This window comes from Pelodiscus sinensis, chromosome 4 (genome assembly GCF_049634645.1).
Source record: "Pelodiscus sinensis isolate JC-2024 chromosome 4, ASM4963464v1, whole genome shotgun sequence".
NCBI lineage: Eukaryota > Metazoa > Chordata > Testudines > Trionychidae > Pelodiscus > Pelodiscus sinensis.
Window position 1 is genome coordinate 93,643,299 of NC_134714.1, and position 24,851 is coordinate 93,668,149.

The 24,851-nt window shown below is 46.5% G+C and overlaps 1 protein-coding gene across 3 annotated transcripts in view; it reads left to right on the forward strand.

The window, feature by feature from the left end:
• The first annotated feature begins 1,197 nt into the window (after positions 1 to 1,197).
• BBOX1 (gamma-butyrobetaine hydroxylase 1) overlaps positions 1,198 to 24,851 on the forward strand; it is an 88,724-nt gene continuing 65,070 nt past the window's right edge. The window contains exons 1-2 of one of the 3 annotated variants that reach the window (XM_025185020.2): positions 1,198 to 1,382; positions 21,308 to 21,754. In XM_025185020.2, the coding sequence (XP_025040805.1) occupies positions 21,374 to 21,754 (381 nt within the window). In that variant the 5' untranslated portion in view covers positions 1,198 to 1,382; positions 21,308 to 21,373. The other 2 variants (XM_075927769.1, XM_006111505.4) reach the window with 2 other exon arrangements.

Genomic DNA, 24,851 nt, shown 5'->3' on the forward strand with positions numbered 1-24,851 from the left:
AGGAGACTGGAGCTGTGGCTGTGGAGTCTGATGATCCTGAAACTATAGGGTTCATCCCAATGCCAGAACCGGTAGGAAGGGACTCAGGGAGGGTGCGCAAGTTGTATCTTCATCCGAGTGAGCTTGGTGTCTTGCGGTGGGATTCCCTGCTGAGCAAGTGTCGGTTCATTCCCCCACTGATAAGGCCCTGGGTCAGGGCCAGGTGGAGTAGTGTAGGTCAGGACCCCCCTAGTGGGGCTACGGCCCAAACCCCCCTGTATCTCTAGCCATTATGCTGTGCTGCCCTGAAACCCAGGGCTGTGTTACTGACTCTAGCCATTGGACTGTGTTATGGACTCTTAGGGTATGTCTACATTAGCCCCCTAGTTTGAACTAGGGTGTCTAATGTAGGCATTCGAACTTGCAAATGAAGCCTGGGATTTAAATATCCCGGGCTTCAATTGCATGTTCCCGGTCAGACGCCATTTTTAAATCCCCTTAGTTCGAACTGACTGCCTGTGGCTATACGCGGCAGTCAGAAGTTAATCCGAACTAAGTCCTTAGTTCGAATTAATTGTTACTCCTCATAAATAGCGCCCGCCTGGGAACATGCAAATGAAGCCCGGGATATTTAAATCCCAGGCTTCATTTGCAAGTTCGAATGCCTACATTAGCCACCCTAGTTCGAACTAGGGGGCTAGTGTAGACATACCCTTATTGACTCTAACCATTAGGCTGTACTGCTCTGAACCATAGGGCTGTGTTATAGACTGTGGCCATTGTGCCGCAATGTCTTAGGATGAGGCATGCTTCTAACATGACACTGACTCAGAAAATAATTAAATCCAAGAAACCACTGTACCATCAACAGATCTTGTAACAATACAGTTATTTATCTGGAAAATTGATCCACTATTCAGTCAACTATGAATTTCATATCCTGAATTCACTAACATCAGCTAGAAAGATGTCACTAACTACTTACCCATTTCATTAATGTGTACCCTTTGTCTGTCAAGCCATCTGTTACGTTATTACATCCATAAAGGTTCTGCATAGCTCTTAACATGTTGTATACTGTAATGGGGCGGAGTGGCTGCCCACTGACCCCGAGGGGGAGGCGCCCCTCCCTGAGCCTTGGTTGGCAGCATCTGGCCCTAACAACCCACCTGACCAGACACTAGGAGGCAGGGCCAGGGATATGAAAGGCTTGGCAGAGAGGCCAGTGAAGTGCAGGCGACTGAAGGAGCCAGAAGCCTCCCCTGCACACCCAGAGGAGGAGCTGGACCCAGGAGAAGCCAAGGACAGGCTTGGGCCACCGGGCCCACAACTCCCAGACTGCCTAGAAGGACTGCTCTCCTGGCCAGAGGTGACAGAGTCCCGAGGACCTACACTGGACTCAGGTACAGCATGAGGGGGAGTGTGGAAAAAGCCCAGGGATAGCCGACCGCCTTTTAGCTGAGCCAGAGCCAAGTCAGCGCGTTGCAGAGTGGATTCCTGCTGACTCAGCAGCAGACTGTTCTGCTTCTACCAGGGCCCTGGAATGGAACAGAGTAGAGTGGGTGGGCCTGTGTCCCCCCTGCCACCCCACTCCTGGGTGGCAGTCTCTCCCCACAGCCTGAACCTGCCAGACCCCTGCCTGAACAAGAGGATCCAGCTGGGTGCTCAGGTTAAGACTATTTGTTTATGTATTTGCTTGCCGCCCTGCCCTGAACTAAGGCCGGACTTTGAACTGTTTGCTTGGCACCCCACCCTGAGCCAAGGCCAGGTCTTGACTGTTTCCTTTCTGCTCTGCCCTGAACCAAGGCTGGGCTCTAACTGTTTGCTTGCCGCCCCGCCCTGAACCCAGGCTGGGCTTTGAACTGTTTGTTTGGCCGCTTCGAACCGAGGCTTGAGGCTCTGAACTATTTGTTGCCGCCCACCCTGAGCAAGGGGCTGGGCTCTAGACCAAACCACTGTTAATTCCCCAAAAGACTAAGGAGGTGTAATGGGCCAGAGTGGCTACCCACTGACCCTGAGGTAGTGGTGCCCCTCCCTGAGCCTTACCAGTTCACGCGTGGTGGAGAATGAGGGCAGCATCCAACCCCTGATGAGAAGAGGTTAGCTGCCACCTGGAAAAAAAAAAGAGAAGACACAACAAGAGGGAGACATGGATCTCAACATTTTTTTTAAATACTGGACTGAGAGTCAGCAGCAGCAAAACCAGCAATTGGTACAACAGCTGGGTGTATAACATGAGCACCAGCAGCAGTTGATGTGGGAGACGGGCACCAGCAACAGCAGTTCCTCCAAAGGCTGGCCACCCAGCAACAAGAACTCCAGCTACAAGGCTTCCAGCAGCTGGCCACCTTAGGGTCCTGCTCCAACGGACAACCACCCGGGACTGCAAGAGACTCCCCAGCACCAGTCACACCCATATGGCTCTCCAAGATGGGGTCAGACGATGACCTGAAGACTTTTTGGAGAAGTTTGAGCATGTCGAGGTGGTGGTAGAATGGCCATGGTGTAGCCAGACAGGAACCCCCCTTGTAACATCCATTTTTGCTTGCCTGGATATGTAGGCTCAGTGACCGTGAATGGCTGTAAACAGAGATATGCCAATTGCTGACCAAGAGGCTGCCGAGGAGCGCCCTTGACTAAAACCCATATTGATACGAACACATAGCCGTCCGTGGGGGATCTCCCGCCCAGCAAAGAATATCCTGCACTCCTAATTTACCTATCTTCCTCTCTTACAAGTGTAAATTATTTGAAACTTGCTTGTAAGAACTGGCGCCACAAAACGGACCAGTACAATTTGGTATCTTAAGATAAGAAAGAGGATATGGGACCCCAGGGGTATAAAGATGGGTCCAGCAGCACATTTACTTTGAGTGTCAATGTACCATCTATCTGCTGGTCGGGTTAGGTGTTTGATCTCCCGAGGTTCCGTGGGGACGCCCACCTCGTATTCGTCTTTCCTAGGAATTGAGGGACCAGCCTGGCTTGACCCACTGGAGTCGAGAGGCACAGAAAGGGGTAAAACTTGTACCTGGATGTGGTCCTTTGTCTTAAGTGTACACATAGACTTAGAGCTCTTTAAAGATTAAGCTGTCACTTGGTACCATTATTTCTATTTTCTATCTTTATTTTCTTTGTAACCATTTTTAAGATCTATATTTGCTAGCGGTTAAGAAATAGAGCAATAGACATTGTAACCATAAGATCTGTATTTGCTAGCAGTTAAGAAAGAGAGCAATAGCCATTGTAACCATATGCTTTTATAAGTCTTTTCAATAAACCTGTAACTGTTTAAGTTTTTAACCTGACTCCTTCAGTTGCTGTAACAGAACCAAGCACAATTTAAAAGAACTTCAGCCGGTCATAAGGGACAGGTATAGGAAGAGCTTGGGTGTTTTGGATCGTGTCACTCCCAGGTGACAGATCTATTGGGGCATCTCTCAGTCTTCCCTAGACTGCCCGCTGCGAAGGGATCCTGTATTCTAGCAGCTGAAATCTGAGATGTAATAAGCTCTTCCTATAAACTCTGGGGCGTCTGTCAGCCTGTTGGCTGCCCTCCGCAACAGGACCCCAGTCCTAGCGGTAAAGACATGGACGTTAAACCTTTTCTCAGTAACATACACACACACACTGCCCTGACCGTCGGCTGACACATGGGGGCAGTGGACCACTCTACTGGCATCCTACTTATCAGGGCCTGCCCGGACAGCCTAGCGAGGACTCCCTATTGAGGAGGTCCAAGAGTATGGGTCAGTCAAGGCTGTGATTCTGGACACCCTAGATATCACCCCAGAGACCTTCCGGCACCGGCTCTGGAGTACAAGTTACCTGACTGGGGCCCAATCGTGGGCAGTAGCTCAGGAAGTTAAAAGTCTCGCCCAGCAGTGGCTATGCCCAGAACAGAACTCTGCTGATGAAATTATTGAGCAGATCACCCTGGAACAGTTCATTTGGGTCCTCCCATTGCGTGGCTGGGCGTGGGTCCTTCGGCATTGCCTGGTGATGCTCCATGCCGCTGTCACCCTCATGGAGGACTATCTAGCAGCCAACGGATCCATTGGGTTGGGGGGGATTGTGTCCCCCTCCCTCCAGATGGGCCAGTGGCCCCACAACCCCTCACAGGGCCCTTGGAGAACTTGACCATCATTCTGACTCCCCAAGGTCTGGAGTCCGAACCTCAGAGAGAGGTTGATTGACCAATACACAGGGACGAGGAGCTCTGGAAATGCCCCAGCTGCGAGGTGGAGAAGAACGGCAGAACCGACTGCCAGGTGTGCACCCCTGACCACTCGGAGCTTGGTCCCTGCTTCTCCTGTGGCCACTTGGGACACCTGCAGTGGGATTGTCCGGAGATGGACTGCAACTTTGGACAGGTGTGTACCACAGAATCTCGGGCCCACATACCTGGCCCACCCAAGCTGACGGTACTGGTGAAAGTGCGGCTGCAGGAAGAGGTCACTCTTTTGGACTCTGGCTGTGGAAAGACCCATGTCCATGAGAATGTCATCCCCCGGCCAGTGGTGACCAATGGAGAGCTCTGACTCTAATGTATTCATGGTGCCATAAAGGCATACCTCCGGACCAGAGTGGCCATGACCATAAAAGGGATAACAGAGGAAATTGTGGTAGGGTTGAGGGCCCCCATCCTAGCCTACCCAATCATCCTCAGCTGAGACTGGCCTGGATTCACAGATCTCCTCTGGGGAACCAGTCTTGGATGGCAGCCTCCCCCTTTGGCTGTTCCAGAACCGCAACCTGAATCTGCCGGACCGCCACCTGAGCAAGGGGATCCAGCTGGGTGCTCATATTAAGACTATTTGTTTATGTATTTGCTCGCCACCCTGCCCTGAATAAGGCCAGGCTTTGAACTATTTGCCTGCTGCCCCACCCTGAACCAAGGCTAGGCTTTGAACTATTTGTTACCGCCTCATCCTGAAGCAAGGGCCTGGGCCTCTGAACTGGTTATTTTGCTGCCCTGCCCTGAGCAAGGGCTTGGGGCTTTGAACTGTTTGGCCGCCCTGCCCCGAACTGAGGTTTGGGGACTCTGAACTATTCGTTGCCGCCTGCCCTGAGCAAGGGCCTGGGCTCTTGACCAAACCACCGTTAATTCTCCAAAAGACTAAGCAGGGTGTAGTGGGGTGGAGTGGCCACCCACTGACCCCAAGGGGCAGGTGCCCCTCCCTGATCCCTACCGGCTCACATATACTAAACAGACATGAAAGTGGTCGGATACAGTGTAGCGGTAAGAAGTTGCCACCAGTATGGGCCCATCCAGAGCCGATGTTAAAGCACTGCCACAGAAGTACTGCCAGACCATACTGGCAGGGCGGCCAATGGTATGGACCAGGGCCACCGACAGGAGGGGAAGAGGGAGGCAAAAGGGTCAGCTTCCCTGGGGCTGGTGATTTAAAAGATCCTAGTTGACTCTCAGCTGCTGCTGCTATGGCAGCAGGTCCTTGGGCCCTGTAAATCACCCCTGGAGCCAGAGGTAGCACATGCTGAGGAGTACTGAAGAGATGGATGGGGGAGGCTTCTGTCTGAGGCCCCACCCCAGAGTCAGGCCACCATACCAGAATCCTTTATTTTAACCCGGATCCTAAAATTGCTAGTTGTGCCCTGGGCTGACATATCACAAGAAAGATTCAGGGGGCAGCCGAGTTAGTCTGTACAGGATAAACTTAAAAAACAACAAATGATCTCATAGCACTTTATACACTAACAAAACATGTAGATGGTATCACAAGCTTTCGTGGGTACAGCCCACTTCTTCAGATGACCAGAGTGTTGGATGTACAGGACCAAAATAAATAGGGGAGAAGGAAGGGAGAGTGGAAGAAGGAAAAAATGAGAGAGGGGGGGACAAGAAGAGGCAGTGGGTAAAAAGTATCAAGGGGGAAAGAGCTGAAATGTACTAGGAAAAACAAATAGTTTCTAAGTACCTAAAGGCTGGATAGTCAAAAGAGGCAGATAAGAACCATTAATTAGCAACCAACAAATAATCAGGTAGCACTTAAAGACTGACAAAACATGTAGATGGTATCATGAGTTTATATCATAATAAGGTGACTTCTTTCCAAATGTTATGTGATGTCAAGCATCAGTTTAATCTTGGATGGCATACATAGCACTAGCTTGCCATTTCTTTGTCTACTGAATCACTTCAATGATTAATATTTTCAGAAGACTTTTATCTTGAAGACCATGAAAGTGCCTAGCAAAGCTGACAACCAGATTTCTGCTTTTTCAAAGTACAGTAGCAGTGGACTCCTTAGGTTGGGATTTGGAATTCTGCATAAGCCTAACAAAATGTTCTTATAAAAAAACAACAAATGGTCTGGTAGCACTTTATAGACTAACAAAATGTGTAGATGGTATCATGAACTTTCGTGGGCACAGCCCACTTCTTCAGATGACCGAAGTTATTAGTTTAGGATGTGCACACCCAAAATAAATAGGACAGGGAAAGGAGAGGGGGGAGGGGAAAAAAAGGAAGAGGGGTGGGAGTCAGAGAGCAGAGGGAATCAGTAAGTATCTGAAGATTGGGTAGTTAAAATAAGCAGATAAGAATCAAAGTTAATAGATAGTATCCTTCCTGGCATGGGAGTATACACAAAGAGCTGTTTGCACCTTCAATGGCTGTAAAGTTGGTAGTGTCCCAACCAACTTTCATCACGATTGAGTCCATGAGCATGTGAAATGGAACACAGAAAATGTTCCTATGACAGCAGAAAGAAGTTGACTCTTTTACTCTTCTACTGTAAATCTCATCTATTCTGCTGGAGAGAGTGGTTCCGTTCCAAGTGGAAGGCCTCATTCTAATCAGGTCTATATATTGAAACAAATACAATATTTGATACCATGCTCATTGCCTTAAATAGTCTCATTGACTTCCATAGGAGTATTTGTGGGGTGGCTGCCACACTCTGGCCAGGGAAAAGTTAAAAGCAGGTGGGAGGGAGTCTGCACAAACCCTTTTAATCAGAAAGAGGCTTATAGGGGGCCCATCAAAGGGTGGCTTGGTGGGGCAGACCTAACATAAGGAGCTGCTCAGCAGATCAGAGGGCAGTTGTGTCCCTGGCGTATGAAGATGAAGCACTGGTTCCCAGGAAGGAGCACTTTCAGTGGAGCTGTGCTGGGCAGGCTCAGGGCAGGAGAAAGAGAGACTCCAGTGTGATACCTGCCAGGCTATGGTTTTGACACAAAGGCCAAGAAGATGCAAGGGTCATGGAGAAGTGTCCCAGGAAACAGGAGAAGTTAGGAGGAATGAAGGAAGGATGGGCATGGCTTTTGCCAAAGCATCCCTTGCATCACCCCTTGCCACCAACGAGCATGACGTACATAGACTGCAACTTGCTGCTGAGGCAAGGGTCTAGACTTTGGGGATGCAGTTGGCCATGGTGGCAGAAATAAGGACAGAGGGCTGCTGATACCCCCGGAAGTGAGTCACAATGGAGTGGTGAACACTGCTGGCGGGCAGTGTCAGGAAGAGGATGCTACCATTCAGGGAGGTCCACAGAGAGATGGTAGAGATAATGGACCAGAATGATGATGAGTGCAACTCCCAGCAGAAGGTCGCACACTCCAACGTACAGAGCAAATTCCTGGACTACCCAGCAGGAGGTACTATGCTGCTGAACTGAACCCACTACAGAAGGACTATTCAACTTTGGAAGCCCCAGGGGCCACAATGATACTCACAGCACATGCTGAGGGGTGCAACTTAAGTGTGGTTGCATATACATGCAAATATATATGCAAATATATGCAAATAGCTTATTTCACACTGACGGGCATGAATACAAAGATTAAGGCAAGACTGCACAACACACAGGCCCCATTTAAGTCAGTTCTACTGATATTAATAAAATGCAAGATTTACTCAATTTCCACCCATATGACATCCCTTTTAATGAGCAGTGATAGTCCAGGAATTGAACTCTAAAACTCATATCTTCCATTATATTGACTCCTTTTTTGTTTTGGCTCCCACCCGCAGGCCATGTGTTGAGCCCCGCGTAAACCCAAACTGCACTGCGGGCTGCACCGCAGGCCGCTGGTTGAGTAGCCTTGCACCACAGCTTGCATAAATACTACATGTGAGTGAGAGTGGGGCGATCAGGTCCAAAGCAAAAACAATAGGCTAAATTGTCCTTGGGTCCTATGTGAGTACATAGGGGGAGGGGGAGGATGTATTTATGTCCTGTGTAGCTGCAAGATATAATTACCTCTCTGCAGGCAAGGGAGCACTGGGAGGCATTCTGCAAAGTTAGAACCGAACACTGTGGGCTGTGTCTAATGGCATGATAAAGCCCATAAGCTTTTTCTAACAAGGTAACTGGATAAAAACTAGACTTTGCTACTTAGTAAGTTCCATTTCCCTTTCAGTTTTGTACGATATCTCCTGACTTAAAAATTCACAGCATATTTTGTCTACTAATTATAAAGGATCTGCATTTGCCACCATTGCTCAGAATCACACCACAAATACACCAGATGAAATTAAAGGGACAAAATGGACCATACAATATGGTACTACTTCATTTGAATACGAGTGGCAGAATCAGATCTAAGGGAAATAATAAACCAATCCTACAGTACAGGATTCTGCAAAATATTGTGAAAGTAACATTTACATGATAGTGTAGTGTAAAATAAACGAGTTCCAGATTTCCATTATACAGTACTTCTGACATTTCTATTTTAAAATTCCTTATTTTATAGACATTCAGAAATAGCAGAATAACAGTAATGAGTCATATTTTTGAATGATTATGTAAGCTAGAAGGGTGTGTGCTTTTTTCCCATTTGGATATGATACTTTTCCACTTGGATATTATGTCACATTTGTTATACATTTAAATGATCCAATCTTATACTGTAGCTATAGAGTGTAGTACAGTAATCTCATTGCAGAATTGGTCCTCCAGCTGCAAAATCATTTCACTTCTGTCTGCTGTCCATGCTCTTTACATGCCAAAACATTCACCTTTTGGGTTGAAAGTTGTCCAAGCTTGATCTCTGTACAAGGTAACTTTTTTTTTTTTGAATGCTTGACCAAAATCTCTTCAGTTGCTATTGAGTTTGTTGAGGTTGTTTCTATGTGCATGTAATAAAATATTCTCATTCTTCCCCAGCAAAAAAAACTCCTCAAAACTCTAGTGTCAATGTAACATTAAGGTTGCAAGGTCAAAAGCCCGAAGGTCAGGAAATTAAAAATGATGTTTTTTCAACAACTTCCACTTAGCCACACTACATAGAGGTACAATGCTCTTATCCTTTCCCTCAATAAATATAAAAAAATAACGTATTGATTATTAATGTATATAATAACCCATAAATGTTTCTTTAATACATTTGTGGAATATGTACAGTGCTTTCTGGACATTTCTGTAAGCTCCATGAAAGTTCTGGAATAACTTATATAATTAAACCAGGAATACTTTCATGAAAATAAAGCATTATTTGTAATTTGTGTATATGTGAAAAGAGCTAAATTATCTGCCCCTAATAATTTTCCAACTTAGCTAATTACATTCACACTGTCACAGTTTATTTATAATTTGCAAATTCCTGCCTTCAGCAGAATCATTTCTATAGGAAAATAAATTTGTTGGGAAAACTACAAACAGAAACGGAGATGGAAGAAAGTTTGAACATGTTTTAGCCTTAAAGAAAGAGAGGGAAAGCCAGGAATGAACACGAGGAGAAAAAGGGAGAATGGATTTTGGGTCATAACTTGAAAGCAATGATGTCTTGCTATACAAAATAAAATTAGGCATGCACTACAACACTGTTTTGGCACATGAAGGATACTCTTTAATAATATGCTACCAACAAATATTGAATTTCTTATATGTCAAAAAATTCAACCTGAGTCTATTCTACTTGTCAAAATACAAACAAAAACTCATTCCCTAATCAGCCACTTAATTTTTTCACTGCTTCTGCTCATGCTTACTTCCATCAAATTCCAATTTTTAATCTCTGTCAATGTTTTGGTGTTTGTGAAACATGTTGGCTTGTGTGCGCTTAACACTGAGGCTGTCTGTTTACTATTTACACTGATGTGCCAACAAGATCCAACAAGATCAATGTTATTTACCAACAGAACAGATATATCTCAAGTAATTGGTAGTGTAAGCTTCCCCATTCCCATTCAGGAGTATGAGACAGTAAAAGAATTTCCTCCACCTACTCAGTTCTTGGTTTCTCACAGGAAAGGCAGGTTGCATTGCCAATCAATTGTTTTATTATAACTGGACACCTTTCCAGCATATTTTGCCCCAGGATTATCTTAAATTCAGGTGGCATAGAGATGGCATAGATGGTCCTACAGCATCCCCCTCCTTTCTGTTATAATGGGTGTAACTAAAGGAAACTGCATGCCTAAAGAGGTATGACCAGGGTGAGCATCTGTTGTGCAATTTTGGCCTGTTGTGCAGAGTAAACCCCCAAAGACGATTTCCACATCATTTCAGTGTGCTGATGAAAATAGGTGCTTTTGAAAAGATAAGCCTCCACCTATTCTATAAAAGGTCTTCATGAAAGAAAATGGTGGATTAACCACATATTGGCATTTTCAAATCAAGAATTGCCATTTTGGAAGATATACTTTTTTCAAACACAAGTCATTGGCTTCCACATATAAGTATCTGAGTGAAATTCTATGTCATGTGTTGTATAGAAGGTCAGACTACAGTATATGAAATAATGCTCCTCTTCTAGCTTTAAAATCAAACAATGAATGAATCTCTGAACTAGTATTTTACAGTATCTTGTCAAACATATTGTCTAATGACCTGGCTTGCCAGCCAGGAACTCATATCCAGCTTTGCTACTAATTCTCTGTGACCTTGACCAGAGTCCCTTTACTTCTCAGTACAACAGTTTCTTCATCAGAATGGAAAGTAATATAACTTGCTTGCCTTACAGATTCTTTGTGAGAATTAATTAGTTATTTATACACCACCATGTACTATCATGATGATTCAAGTCTCTTACCTATAAACAAGTTGGATCAATTTTTTTGTAATACAAAATCATTGGAATTAATGGAGTTATGCCAGCCAAGAAGGGAAAAACTCACACTGATTTTAATGGGTTCAGGATTTTCACCCATACTTTATAAAATGTGGTTTGTTTGAAACATATTAAGACTCTGTTTGACGTTTCAGAATATAAAAAGTGGAGAATCTTTTTGAGGAGATTCTCCTATGGAATTATCACTATAACAAACTCAGCTCTTATTAAACAGACATGAATCCATTATAAACTCCGTGGAGAAGTTTGTCTTTATATTAAGCAATGGAAAGCATTTGGCCCATTTAATAGCTCATTTATTTTACTTACTAAGCTTTATATATTTCCCTCAGTGTGGTTATCGGTGTTCACTAACATGTCTCTACACCCAGGTTCACCAACCTGTCGACCAGTCGATTACAAGGCATTCGGTGCCCCTCCCCCATTTCCCTCCACCCCCCAAGAAGCCCCACTACCTACCTCCAGCGACAATGGAGGTAGTGCCAGCTCCCTGTGGGGTGGATGGAAGTCCTGCAGCTGTGCACCACATCTGGGGGTTCCGGAAGTGCACTGGCTGTTCCCCTCCCCCAGGTCTGTGGAATGCTGGGAACTTGCGGGGGCGGGGGGAAGTCCCCAGAGGAGGCACAAGCCAGGAATTACCTGCTCTGTGGGAGGGGGGAGTCAGCCCCAGAGGAGGCACACTCCGGGTCTTACCTGCTCTGCGGGGGGGAGGCAGGAGAAGTCCCGGGAGGAGGCAAGTGCAAGGGACTGCCTGCCCCCAGCAACACCCTGTCCCCCTGTCCCCACTGGCACCCTGTCCCCTGCTGCAGAACCCTGTCTCATGCCCCCCCCCCAGCACCCTGTCCCATCTCCCCTGTCCCCCACTGGCACCCTGCCCCCACCCCAGCACTCACTAGCATCCTTCCCCAGTGCCATTTCTCCTGCTCCCACCAGCACAGTTGGGGCCTGCACCCTCACATCCACAAGCCTGTGGCTTGCTTATTACCCCAACCCTCCCCAGCCTGGAGCCCCCTCCCCCAGTCAGCATCCCCTTCTCCACCTCCTCTTGCATCCAAATTTCCTCCCAGAGCTTGCACCTCTCACCCCGTCCCACACCCAAATCCCTCATTCCCACCCCAGAGCCCACACATCCTGTCTCAACCCAGTGAGGGTACTGCTAGACTGCAGTCATTTTTCCAGGATTCCAGAGATATCCCAGAAAAACTCTTCCGCATCCAGACACACGTTTGTTCTTCCGCTTTTTTTAGTGGAAGATCAAACATGCTCTTTTGGTAACACCTGTATTCCTCATTCCATGAGGAATAAAGGGGCTTCCAAAAGAAGGGGTTTTTCTGACATTTGGTCCAGTCTAGACAGGCCAAATGTTGGAAAAACCTCTTCCTACAGAAGAATCGAGGGGGGAAGGGGGAAGCGGCAGTGTAGAGCGTATAAGGGCTGGAGATAGCAAGCGATGGAGAGGAGGAGAATAGAGAGGGCGGGGCTTCAGGGAAGGGGTGGGGTTTGGGGGGAAGGATGGGGTGGTAGATCTTGGCTTCTTCTGACATTTAAAAAGTGATTTTGGGTGTAAAAAGGTTGGACACCACTGCTCTACAGAGTTCTTGTGTCTTTTTAAGACAAAGCAGAATGTTAAATTACCACTGCCGCAATGAACTGACTAAATATAACTGCCAGTTTCTTTTCTTGTGATTGTTCTTATTTAAAACATCTTTATTTCATTTTCTTAAAAACAGATTTGTTTCTATTTTGTTCTAAGACTTTGGCACCTTTTTACATCATTTCAAAATCCATTAATTATTATGTTCAATCTAAGCACATCTGCTTCACGTCCAGCCACAGATGCACAACGATACCACAAATAAAGTCACCGTGACCCCATCAGTTTCTTAGCCAAAGGACCGGTTGTAATTGACGAAGATTCTTCCTCACCCGCTGTTAGCACGAGGTTTCCCCGCAGGGCAAAGAGAACTAGTTTCACTCTTTATGCCTGACGGAGAGCGGGTTTCTGGCGTTGAGTTTAAGGACATTATTCAGCTGGGCGGGGTAATGTCATAGGCTGGCAGTGGCTTGGGCAGTGTTTTAGGGGGGCACACGTGGACGGGCAGGGTTTATCAGAAGCGAGGGTGCTGAAGCAAGTTGTAGAGTGGGGTGCTGAGAGCCACCGAACTAAGCTCTAACCCCTTGGCTTAGCCGGATGCAATGGAAAGCACTTCTAGCCCGGGGGCGCAGCAGCACCCTGGCGCCAGGCATGGTGCCCCCGCGGCTCCCATGGTCTGCAGGGGGCGCTGCCCCCCGCCCCGTGCGGATTAACAACCCGGGAGCCCGCCGCGGCTGCCGCCGGCCTGACTCACGCGCTAGCAGGTGGCGCCTCCGCTCGGGGGCGGCCGTGGGACCTTTCCCCCACTTGGCCCGGCCCGCGCGCCCTTGTCCCCGCCAGCTGGTTGCAGGGCGGGGCGGCGGCGCCGCACGAGCAGGCCCCTGCGCCGGTGCGGGGGGGTGCAGGTAAGAGCCGCAGGCCCCCCGCTTTCCCCACGCACTCCGATCGCAGCCCCAGCTCTGGCTGGCGGGCGGGCTTGGCAGCGCCTCCTCCTGCCCCCAGGCCCTGCCTAAGGCGCCCCACAGCAGGGGGCGGGACGCCGGAACACAGGGGCCGCTGCAGGGCGACAGGTGGGGAGGATCAGCTGGGGGACTCTGTGCATGTAAAGCCGGGGGTGCACATGGGGGCAGGGCACGACAGAGGGTCCCAGGAAGGGGACGCCAGCCTTGGAAAAGGAGCTGCGGGGCTTGCCGTAAATGTGGATTGTGCTTTTTTCAGCCCAGAGGTCATTAATGTTTTGGAGGGGCGGGGGTAGTTATAAATATCTTCCCATGTCTATGGTCCTTAAAGCAGGCAACAGCCGCTATGAAATGCATCCAGCTTTGGCATGGAGTGTAGCGACACAGAAGCATCCAGGGCTGGTGGTGGGGAGAGTGGGGATATGGTTTTGGCTAAGGGGCAATATGCTACCCTTAAGAAGCATGCCAAAAACACTCAGCTGCTTGCTTTCTCAGGACATGCCTTCTCCAGTAAGTGCTAATAATAGCTGTGGACTTCTATGCTCCAGTGAGTCTTTGTGTTTCAAATCCCAGATTCAGACTACTAAAGCATTCCTCCAGATTGTTAATTTGTTACATGTGTAAATTAGATTGTGGATTTTAGGGATAGATTTCTTGCGGACTTTTGAGTTTTTGTTTGGGGGCAATAGGCTACATGCAGCAAATCTCTACAAACTGGTCCTGAAAAAAAGTTCCATTTTAAGCTTATTATAAATACAAGATTTACCTTAAACAGTCATTCAGTCTGGTTGCATGCCTTTGGAAGTGAGTAGTGTCTGATGCTTCAAAGAACATGGAGAGAAAAATGCTTAATGAATCTGGCCAAACTGTACACTGCTGTAAACTTGGGAGATTTTGCTTTCCTGACCCCGCAGTAATCAGTTTATGCTGTGAAACACTGAAATTCAATTAACTAATTTTAACTGGTGTAACTAAAAATACTGGTCATCAAATCATCCAGTCCTCTTAAAAAAAAAATCCTGTTGCAGTAATTGACTTTCTGACATCATGGGGCAGGGAGTTCTACAGTGTTGTCAAGTCCAGGGCATATTAGTGCTGATGTTTTTACTGTTTCTGCATATGGTAGTTATAGGTGGTCTTGTCGGTCCCTGTGGTCTCAAAGTGGTTTTATGCAGAGCTGGAGTATGAAATATTGTACCTTAGGGATATAAAAGGTTAATCAGTTACCTGGTAAGCAAGCCCTGATGGATGGCCCGCTGCAGCCATGTTTGCTCTAGGCCAGCCTGCTATGGCTGGGGGCCACTTGGTCAGGCCGGCCTGCAGCAGAATCCCACGTCACCTGGCAGTTGGGATCCCTACAGAAGCAGCGGGACCCCCGCCAAATCTGCTCTCTGCCGACCTGCCAATGGTTAACTAGTTAAATGATAAACTTAAAAAACAACAAATAGTCTGGTAGCACTTTAAAGACTTACAAAACATGTAGATGGTATCATGAGTTTCGTGAGCACAATCCACTTCTTCAGATGACAAGAGTGTTGGAAGTCCAGACTCCGGTCATCTGAAGAAGTGGGCTGTGCCCAGGAAAGCTCATACTATCTACATGATTTGTTAAAGTGCTGCCAGACTATTTATTGTTTTTTAAGTTTTTCCTGTTACAGACTAACTTCGCTGCCCCTCTGAAACTTTTGAACTGGTTAAATGATATCATTTTAATCATTAAACTGGTTAACTGTTTCATAGGATATTTACATCTTTACTGTAGCTGTGTTATCTTGCCAAGTACCACTTTGGAAAGGGCCTCAATCCTAAGGCAACTTGCAAAAAGGAATATCTGTAAATATTTGTTGTGTTGCAGAGCTTTTTAGGTGGAACTCTGACCGTGCACCAAAGAATGTGTACACACTCTATGTTGAATTCTCAATTAGATACTCTAACCACTGGGAATAGAGTCATTGTTTCTGTCACGCTCTCCCAATGACTATAATTATTTCCATAGCTAACTGTTTTCATGTCAGGAATAAGAAACTGGAACACAGACGCTTCAGAAATAAAGATCCTAGGTTTGATTCTGCTCTGATACAAATGTAAATCAACAATAACTCCATTGAAGCCATTGGACGGACACTTGTGTAGAAGGAGTGGATAGGTGATAACAGAATCAGGCAGGCCCCTTCCTGCTTTTATGAAAATATCTTCAGTTACAATATAGGGGCTGTGTCTATATGGGACTCAGGAAAATTAAGACAAATGAACTAAACGTGAAGTCATTGTGCAAATACCTCCATATGGATTCCTTCCTTCGGGATTAAAGTGGCTATTGTTTGTTGTAACTTAAAGGCTCATTTTAATTTGTATGTTCCATGCATTGTTGTAATGTAAAATTACTTGATTGTAAATAATTTTCTTTACAGAAATGAGCCAGATCTTTAGCTGGTGTAATTGTTGTATCTCCGTTTAAGTCAGTAAGACTTTGCCAGTTCACCTAAAGATTTGTCCTGTATCTTCTGATTTTTCCTCACCTTTATACTGTTGGAAATTTGGAATTTCTGCTGAAGTCAGTGGCATTACACTGATATAAGTGAGAGGAGAATAACAGAGGTTTTTGTAAATGCACTAGGGAAGAACAATATCAAAGGGACTTTGCTGTTTCTAAGCTGAACTCCCCATTGGCATTGATTTGGGGTTGTTTTTAAAATGGCCATGATATGACTTGAGGGAAACAATAATCTCTCCACATTGAGTGGATAAGCAGAAAGGTTTGGCAACAGGAACTTTTGTATATTTAAAGGAGGAAATGGGTAACTTCACCACAACGGAAATATTTTTGCCACTCTCAGCTATTCCAGAGATCTGTCACAAATTGTTAGCAAATGGAATCATAGTTGAATCCAAGGCAACTTTTCTTATGCTGGTGTAACTCCACTGTTTCAGTACTTAGTCCGGATTTACATCAGTCAGAGATCAGAATCAGGCTCAAATATTGGGAAAATTAGAACCAGACACACAGTGTTTCTGCACCTTTGAAAAACATGGTTTTCATTGTTGTAGAAAATTTGTATGATCATTTCAACAGAATTGTTATCCACCCAAAATAGGCTCAAAGCAGTACAACATGCTGCTGTTTGGTTTTGCTGCCATTAATGAAACAACCCCTCTTCCTTTTTTAGAGAGTAACAAGGCTGTTTTAATTGCACCCACAGTAAGAAATTAAAGTGAACACTGAAACTTCAATATTAGCTAGTTTCAGAATGGACTTTTCCTGCCTCTTTCAGCAAATGATTCTGCCTTGCTCCCAGACTTCCTGATTAGAGAAAGAACTATGTAAAGAGAATGACCTTTCGTCACATTCTGAAAGTGTGTGGATTCTGGATATGAAGACTGAATGTATTTTTAAATTAATGTTTAGTGTTTGAGAAAGCACCATTAGTCTGGCCTTAGAAACTAAAGTCATTTGTGCACAGAACAAATATGGCAACTCCAGGGCTACATTTAGACTACTTGGCTCCGTCGACGGAGCCATGTAAAATAGTTTATTCGGCATAGTCAAAGAAGCAGGGATTTAAATAATCCCCGCTTCATTAAAATAAAAATGGCCGCTGCGTTGTGCTGATCGTCGGAACAGCGTGGCGGCCATTTTTATTTTAATGAAGCGGGGATTATTTAAATCCCCGCTTCTTTGACTATGCCAAATAAACTATTTTACATGGCTCTGTCGACGGAGCCATATAGTCTAGACTTACCCTAGTAGTACAAGCTTTCCCATTTGCAATGTAGCTCAGCACTACTTCCTGTTCAAGATTCTCCCAGCAATAGATTGTGTAGGAAAGAGAATAGAACATAGAATCTGAGACTGCAACATTTCTCTGTGAACAAGAATATCAACTATATATTAAAAAAACAAATACCCTTAGCATGGAAGAAAAAAAAACTAACTATAGTAAACTTCCGATAATCCGGCACCTTTAGGACCCAGGGGGTGCCGGATTATCAGAGATGCTGGATTATCGGAAGGGAGGGCTATAAGAGGGCTGGGGTGGAGTGGGGGAGATGCACCCCTTGGCGCTGCGGGATCAACCCGGCAGCACCCCAGCTGCTCTGCCCCAGACTTCCCCAAGTCAGCCACTGCTGAAACTGACCAGCGGCTGACTCCAGGAAGCCCAGGGCAGAGCACCCTGGCTTTGCTCTGCCCCGGGCTTCCTGGAGTCAGCTGCTGGTCAGTTTCAGCAGTGGCTGAATCGGGGAAGCCGGGGGCAGAGCAGCTCCAATTGTCCTGCTGCCTGGAGCACTTCCAGGTTCCAGATGGTGCCAGACCATTAGGAGTTTTACTGTACTACTACAGCTGTCTATCTGATCTTACCCTCAAGAGTGACATCACATACTTCTCAAATCCAATGAAAATTACATTTTTAAATTTGTGTTTGAGTTGCAATATTCCCTCTTTATAGTATAAATTATACCCAAAGGATATTTTCCAGCGTCCTTATTATGCCTTTCCCAGAGCCTATTCATGAAATGGTTGGTGGCTTCTTTCTTATTTTGCATGTTGGCCTTGCTTTCCAAACCACTTGAGGTTTATTGCCATCTATTTTAGAACAAATTTTGCTTGCCATGCATTTTGAATGAGGCAGTTATCCATCACTACAAACAGATACCAGTTAAGCAATACCCATCAAAGGAGAACATGAAGCTTGAAAATTCTTGCTGCAATTTTCCCTGTGGTCAATTAGCAGTGAAACTCACATCCTTTCTGTCTCAAAAATCACTGTGCCTCCTCTGTGGAGACAAGAATCTCCAGCTTTCTGAAACAGAATGCTTCCTCCCCTTGTCCTGGATCAGCATAGCTCCACACCCTTACAAAAGGGCTGGGCTTTAAAGGGCCTGGCCCAGCTTTTAGCCATCCTGAGGTTTCCTTTTATAAGAACTTTTAGAAATACAGGCTTTAGGGATGTTAGCGTGTCGGTTACACAATTAACTGATAAGCCTGGGCTTATTGGTTGTTCCTAATGACTACAACCTCCCCTCCCCCCCGCTGCCTCTGTATCAGAGGCAGCAGGGGGAGGGTAGAAGGAGGAGCCTTTAAGCTGGATCCCTGCACATGCCGAATCCTGTGGAACTGCCTAACCACCCCCCCCCTACACCTCCCTCAGAAGCAGTAATGTGGCGGGGTAGGTGGGAACCAGTGCTTGGGAGGAGCCAGCTTAAAAGCACCAGTTCCCATGGAGCTGCCTCCCCCTCATCGCCATGCTGCTGCCTCTATCAGACGCATCAGCATGGGGAGGAGGGCAGGTGGGAGCTGGTGCTTGGGAGGAGCTAGCTTAAAAGTCGTGGTGTCAGTTTAGAGACACCCTTGCTTCTGATAAACCCTGCCCTTCTGCCATATTCCCCCTCCCCCCCACGTGTAAACATTAAAAAATTCCATGGTTACACATTTACAAAAATAAAAGTTTGCTAACATCCCTAATAAGATTGTATGTAGTCGGCAGCTGTCTCCTCACGCCTTCCCCCCGCCCCAAATAACTTGAAAGAACCTTAGAGAAGGTGGTGCAACACCATTGTATTCAGGGAACCTATGATAATTTATACCAGCTAAGGAGCCTGACCCAAGGTTTGCAGCACATTAAGATAATCATGTTACTCATGTTATTGTTGTTCTCAAACTGTGGATCCCGACCTCCCCGGGGGTTGCGAGCAACTTAGAGGGGAGTCACGGTATCACAAAGTTTGAGAACCCCTACTCTACAGGTTGGATCTCCCTGGTTACGGAATCCTCATGAACGTGGGAGTTTGCTGTATTATGGGAGGTCTATTCTAGCCCCTTTGCTACTGGCCTCCAGGCTCTCCTGAGGATGCCACCAGCATCCTGGGTGGGCTCTCTTGCAGGAGCCAGCCCTGCTGCTGACCCTGGCCAGGATCCCTGCCCCTAGCTGCTGGACTGGCTCTGCTCCCAGCCCTGGCTGGGCTCCTGGCTCCAGCTCTGCTCATGACCGCCAGACCAGCTCTGCTACTGGCCCACACGACTGGGCTCCAATTCTGGACCAGCACTATTTCTGGCTCCCAGCTGTCAGACTCCCAACCAGCCTCGCTTCCAGACACTGGGGCTCTCTGCTCCAGCAACATCTGCGGTCCGCCAGAGAGTCCAAGACCAGAAAAGTTCAACTTGTATTTGGCATCAAGGTCTCCTGGGATTTCAATAGTACAGAAACCCTCATTGTTTCCGAGTATTTGTTGAGTAAATCTGTCCTTTAAAGAGATAAGAATAAGTCTCTAATTATTCCATGTTAAAAATAAATTAAAACATTCAAAATTCTTCTGAAGCACACCCCCTAAAGCTTTGTCAAGAGAATTCTTGTTGTATTTGATAAACAGATTGCAGTCCATTTCAGCGATGTTAATATTTTTTACAGTTAGTAGGAAAATCTTGGTATTGGGATTAATGTTTTGAAAAAGTGGTGAATAAACACATATAGCAGAAATGATCATTCTGAATAAGAACTACTGTTTTAGAAGAGGGAGAGACACCTACAAAGTTTAAGTGTAAATGTGTGCATGTTAACAGCTTACAGTTGTAACTGTGCCTTGCTTGAATGTATTGTTATACAGACCTATGAAAATGGAACAAGGCTGATGAATGATACATCGATCATGGGATCCTTGGATTAGTATGCCCAGAGAAGGGGAAAAGTAGAAATATTTTACTTTTTATTCAGTTAAACTAAATAAAAAACAGAAGAAGCACAAGTTACCCATACCACATAATTGCCACTCATAAGCAGTGGAGGAAAAAATTAAAACCCTGGACCGAATCCTGCAGTCCTTAATCACGCAGAACACCTTTTCAACTCATGGGAATGTCTTCTCTGTAAAGAGTGAGGGTAAAGCCCTATTGAAATCAATGCCAGTTTGCCATTGACTTTAATAAGGCCAGGATTCTATGCAAAGACCTGAGTATTCTCCCCGCCTCCTTCATATGTATAAAGAAACATAACAAATATTGAACAAGCCAGAAACAGACACACACACTATTTATTAATCTAGGGAGAAGAGCAGTTGTTTTTCTGAATAAGGTAAATATTCAGTCACAGGTTCTGTTCTTAGTTTAACATCTGATGCATCTTATATCCACAAGCTCTATCCTTCCCTTGCAGGATGATAATTCAGTCTTTGGATATCATCAACAAAGATATGAGTTGAGATAGGATAAAGCATATTAAAGTCTAAATTTTCAAAATCGACTGCTTGAGATGCACACTTCTGAATTTTTGGGGTGTACAATTTGAGATACCAAATTGAGAGACCTGATTTTTCAAAAAGTTTTCAGCTCACTGAAAATAAGGCCCCTGTAAGATGTAGCAAGTTGAGACACCATCCAAATTCACTAGTCATAGTTTACAATTTAGTCCTAGCTGTACATTTGTCTTTAGGGTTGCCAAGTGTTCGGTTTTGAACTGGACAGTCCAATATTTGAGCTTTCTTCTTGGGAAACAAATTGAGAAAATATAAATGTCTGGTATTTTCTAAATAAGATATAATGTAGATTGTGATGTAATGTCAAGTGTGTCCGGTATTTTTGTTGAAACCATCTAGCAACCTTATTTGTCTTTGGGTAAAGCTTCTAAGTTACAGAGAATATGTATCCCCAGGACAGAGTTTGGGGGAAGGTAGGAAGAGAAGAGGAAATGTGTGTCTCTCTTGTGCATTGTCTTTCTATGATTATTAATTTTGTTCTTATTTATAGTACTTGGAGGAACTTGCATTGGGTAAAAAGCATTCTTGAGCTGAAGATTTTGTAAGAGTCATCAAAATGTGGAATGCTGTGGCTAAAAACCTATTCAGGACCAAAGTCTACCAAGACTATTCACACATGCTGCTGCTAGTGAAAAAGGACAGGAGTATTCTTACTAGACTGCCTTCCTCTAGGAATTGTTGGCAGCATACCGCTGGAGCAGTTCAGCCTTTCAACATGAGTGCGAGTATCAAGAAGGTGGAAACTTTGGACGTGAATAATTTTGTCTGCATTCACTGGGGAGATGGGAGTAAGAGCCTTTACCCTGCTGTATGGCTAAGAGACAACTGCCAGTGCCCTAACTGCTTCCTGCATTCTGCTAAAGCACGCAAACTGCTTTTGGAAGACCTGGATGTTACCATCGCAGTGAAGGAGGTCACTTTGACAGATACGCAAAAGGTATTTTTTTAAATGTTGCTTTCATATGATGTTTGCATACTGCTTCTTGCCAATCTGTTTGTTAGCCTACAGTACACAGAGAAGACTGCAGCTTGAATATTAGTGTATGCCATAAACATGGGTCCACAAAACATACTGTGCGTTTTCAGGATTTCTAAATGTAGTTGTCATTTGAGGAATCCAAGTCCTTTCATTTATGTCATTCTTATGGTAAAATCCCCTTCGGAAATGTTAAGCATTTGATATAGGAACCCCCAAAACAATTTTCTTCAACTTTAGAGAGAAGGGACATTCTTACCACAATGGTTTGAGGATAAAATTGTAGACTCTTAACACCTCAGTCTTCTACTCCTTCAAACTTCTTTTCCTGTGTGTATAACTCCATACCCTACAGACTCCTTTTCCCACTGAGGCTCCTTTATGGAGTAAGGATAGTATGTCTCCCCCACAAAGAAAGTGACTGTCTTTATTCTTGCCAAGACCTCTGTTTGTAATTTTATAATAAAGCAGAGTCCTCAAAGGCCATGGCAGGAAAATTCTTTAATTAGTTTTTTAAAGAATATTTTTAAAACTTATTTGACCACCTGACATTTATACATTTGGAGAGAGAACCATCCTTTGGATCATATCTGCCCTTCGTCTCCACTGTGAAACCTCAGTGAAATCAGTGAGATTGCGCAGGTGCAATTAAGTGCAGGACTTGACCCTTTATCTTCTTGCCTGGCAAAATGTGAAGGTTATAAAACAGATACAGGCAGTCCCCGGGTTACGTACAAGATAGGGACTGTAGGTTTGTTCTTAAGTTGAATTTGTGTGTAAGTCGGAACTGGCTTCCAGATTCAACCGCTGCTGAAACTGACCAGCGGCTGACTACAGGAACCCCGAGGCAGAGTTGCTCTGCCCTGGGCTGCCTGGAATCAGCCGCTGATCAGTTTCAACAGCAGCTGAATCTGGACGCCTAAGACAGAGCAGCTGGGGCGCTGCGGGGACCAACCGGGCAGCACCCCAGCTGCTCTGCCCCAGGTGTCCCCAAGTCAGCTGCTGCTGAAACTGATCAGCGGCTGATTCCAGGAAGCCTGGGGCAGAGCAACTCTGCCTCGGGCTTCCTGTAGTCAGCTGCTGATCAGTTTAAGCAGCGGCTTACTTGGGGACACCTGGGGAAGAGCAGCTGGGGTGCTGCCCGGTTGGTCCAGTAGCGCCGAGGAGCGGCGCTGCAGGACCAACCCAGCAGCCCCATCTGCTCTACCCCAGGTGAGAAAAGCCTGGTCTGCTGGGGGGCGCACTGGTCTGCTGGTCTGCTTTGCTCCATGTCTCCCTGGTCTGCTGGGGGGTCTCCAGGAAGACGAGGAGCAAAGCCGCGGAGGGGCTCGGGCAGCGGGGCAGCCCAGGCGCTTCTGGGCTGTCCCGCTGCCGGCTTCCCCCGAGGCTTTGCAAAGCCGCGGAGGGGCTGGGGCAGTGGGGCAGCTCAGGCGCGCCTGGGCTGTCCCGCTGCCGGCTTCCCCCAAGGCTTTGCAAAGCCGCGGAGGGGCTGGGGCAGCGGTGCAGCTCAGGCGCGCCTGGGCTGTCCTGCTGCCGGCTTCCCCCGAGGCTTTGCAAAGCCGCGGAGGGGCTGGGGCAGCGCGGCAGCTCAGGCGCGCCTGGGCTGCCCCGCAACCCCAGCCCCTCCGTGGCTTTGCAAAGCCTCGGGGGAAGCCAGCAACGGGACAGCCCAGGCGCGCCTGGGCTGCCCCGCTGCCCGAACCCCTCCACGGCTTTGCTCCGCGTCTTCCTGGTCTGCAGACCAGGGAGACGCGGAGCAGCTTTTCTCGCCCCGGAGTACATGGGCGGCGGGACCGCAAGGTCCCGCAGTCTGTGTCTTCCAGGGCGAGAAAAGCCCCGTTCGTAACTGCGGATCCGACATAAGTCGGATCCGCGTAAGTCGGGGACTGCCTGTATGCAATTTCCATTTCCTTTATTTTATCATTAATAATGCTCCTTAGCACTGGTATCTTCAACATACTTTATAAACATGGGAGGGAAATAAGGGTTATTATCCCCATTTTGCAGTTGAAGAAGCTCAAATAATTGACCTGATTTGCTCAAACTACACAGAGCTAGGATTAATATTCCTGAATTCCTAGCTTCCAGTCCATTAGCATGCAATGTCTCTCTGAATTGTCCGAAGACAAGGTAAACACCTACTTTACCCATACACTTGAATTATAATTACAGATTGGACCTCCGTGGTCTGGCACTTTCGAGAATTTGCCAGACAAGGGAAGTTCTTCTGCCACTGGTCTCCAAGCTCATCGCCTGCTGTTGGCAGGCTGCCCCTGGTAGTCAACCCTACCTCGCCCCCTTCCCCTCCCCAAAACCTGGCTGGACTGCTTGCCCAGCTGCTGCTGGCTCCCTGAGAGACACAGATTCTGACTCCTGTCGCAGGGCTACAGCCTCACGCAGCCTGGAGCAGCTGCAGGGTCCAGCCCTGGCCCCGCACTCCTGGGGGTTGCAGCGGGGATTTTGGGCCCATGCTGCCACGAGGCTCCAGCCTCATGCTCCCAGGGGCTGCTGGAAACTGCTGTAGGGCTCCGGCCCCGGTCCTGCCCCCAGCCGGACTGCCGACCATGATGCCCCACCCAGCTGGCAGACCTGCCCTTAGACTCCCAGGCTCTCTGGTTCAGGAGTATCTGTAGTCCTGTTGGACCATGGATGATGCCAGACCAGAGAGTGCCGGTTTTTAGAGCTACAACCTATATTAAACTAAGCTCTTTAGAGAAGAGCTTGTCTACCTCTGTACAGCACCTAACACAGGGGGACACGAATTCCAGTTGAAGCTTCTGCATTCTATTTAATTATTTAGTACTTATCATTTATATTACAATAATGGGGAGTCAGTATCTACAGACCGGGTGGGTGGAATTTTTTTATTCCTTCATCAGGAATCACTACTGATTACAGCCCAAGTCCTTCTGTTCTTTTATCAATTTCCTGCAGCAGAAAAAAAGGCAATGAATATGTCATTTTTAGAACATCTGATAGGTCATAGCCAACAGAGAGGCTGTCTACACTGGTAAGTTATTCCGGAAAATCAGCCGCTTTTCCGGAAAAACTTGCCAGC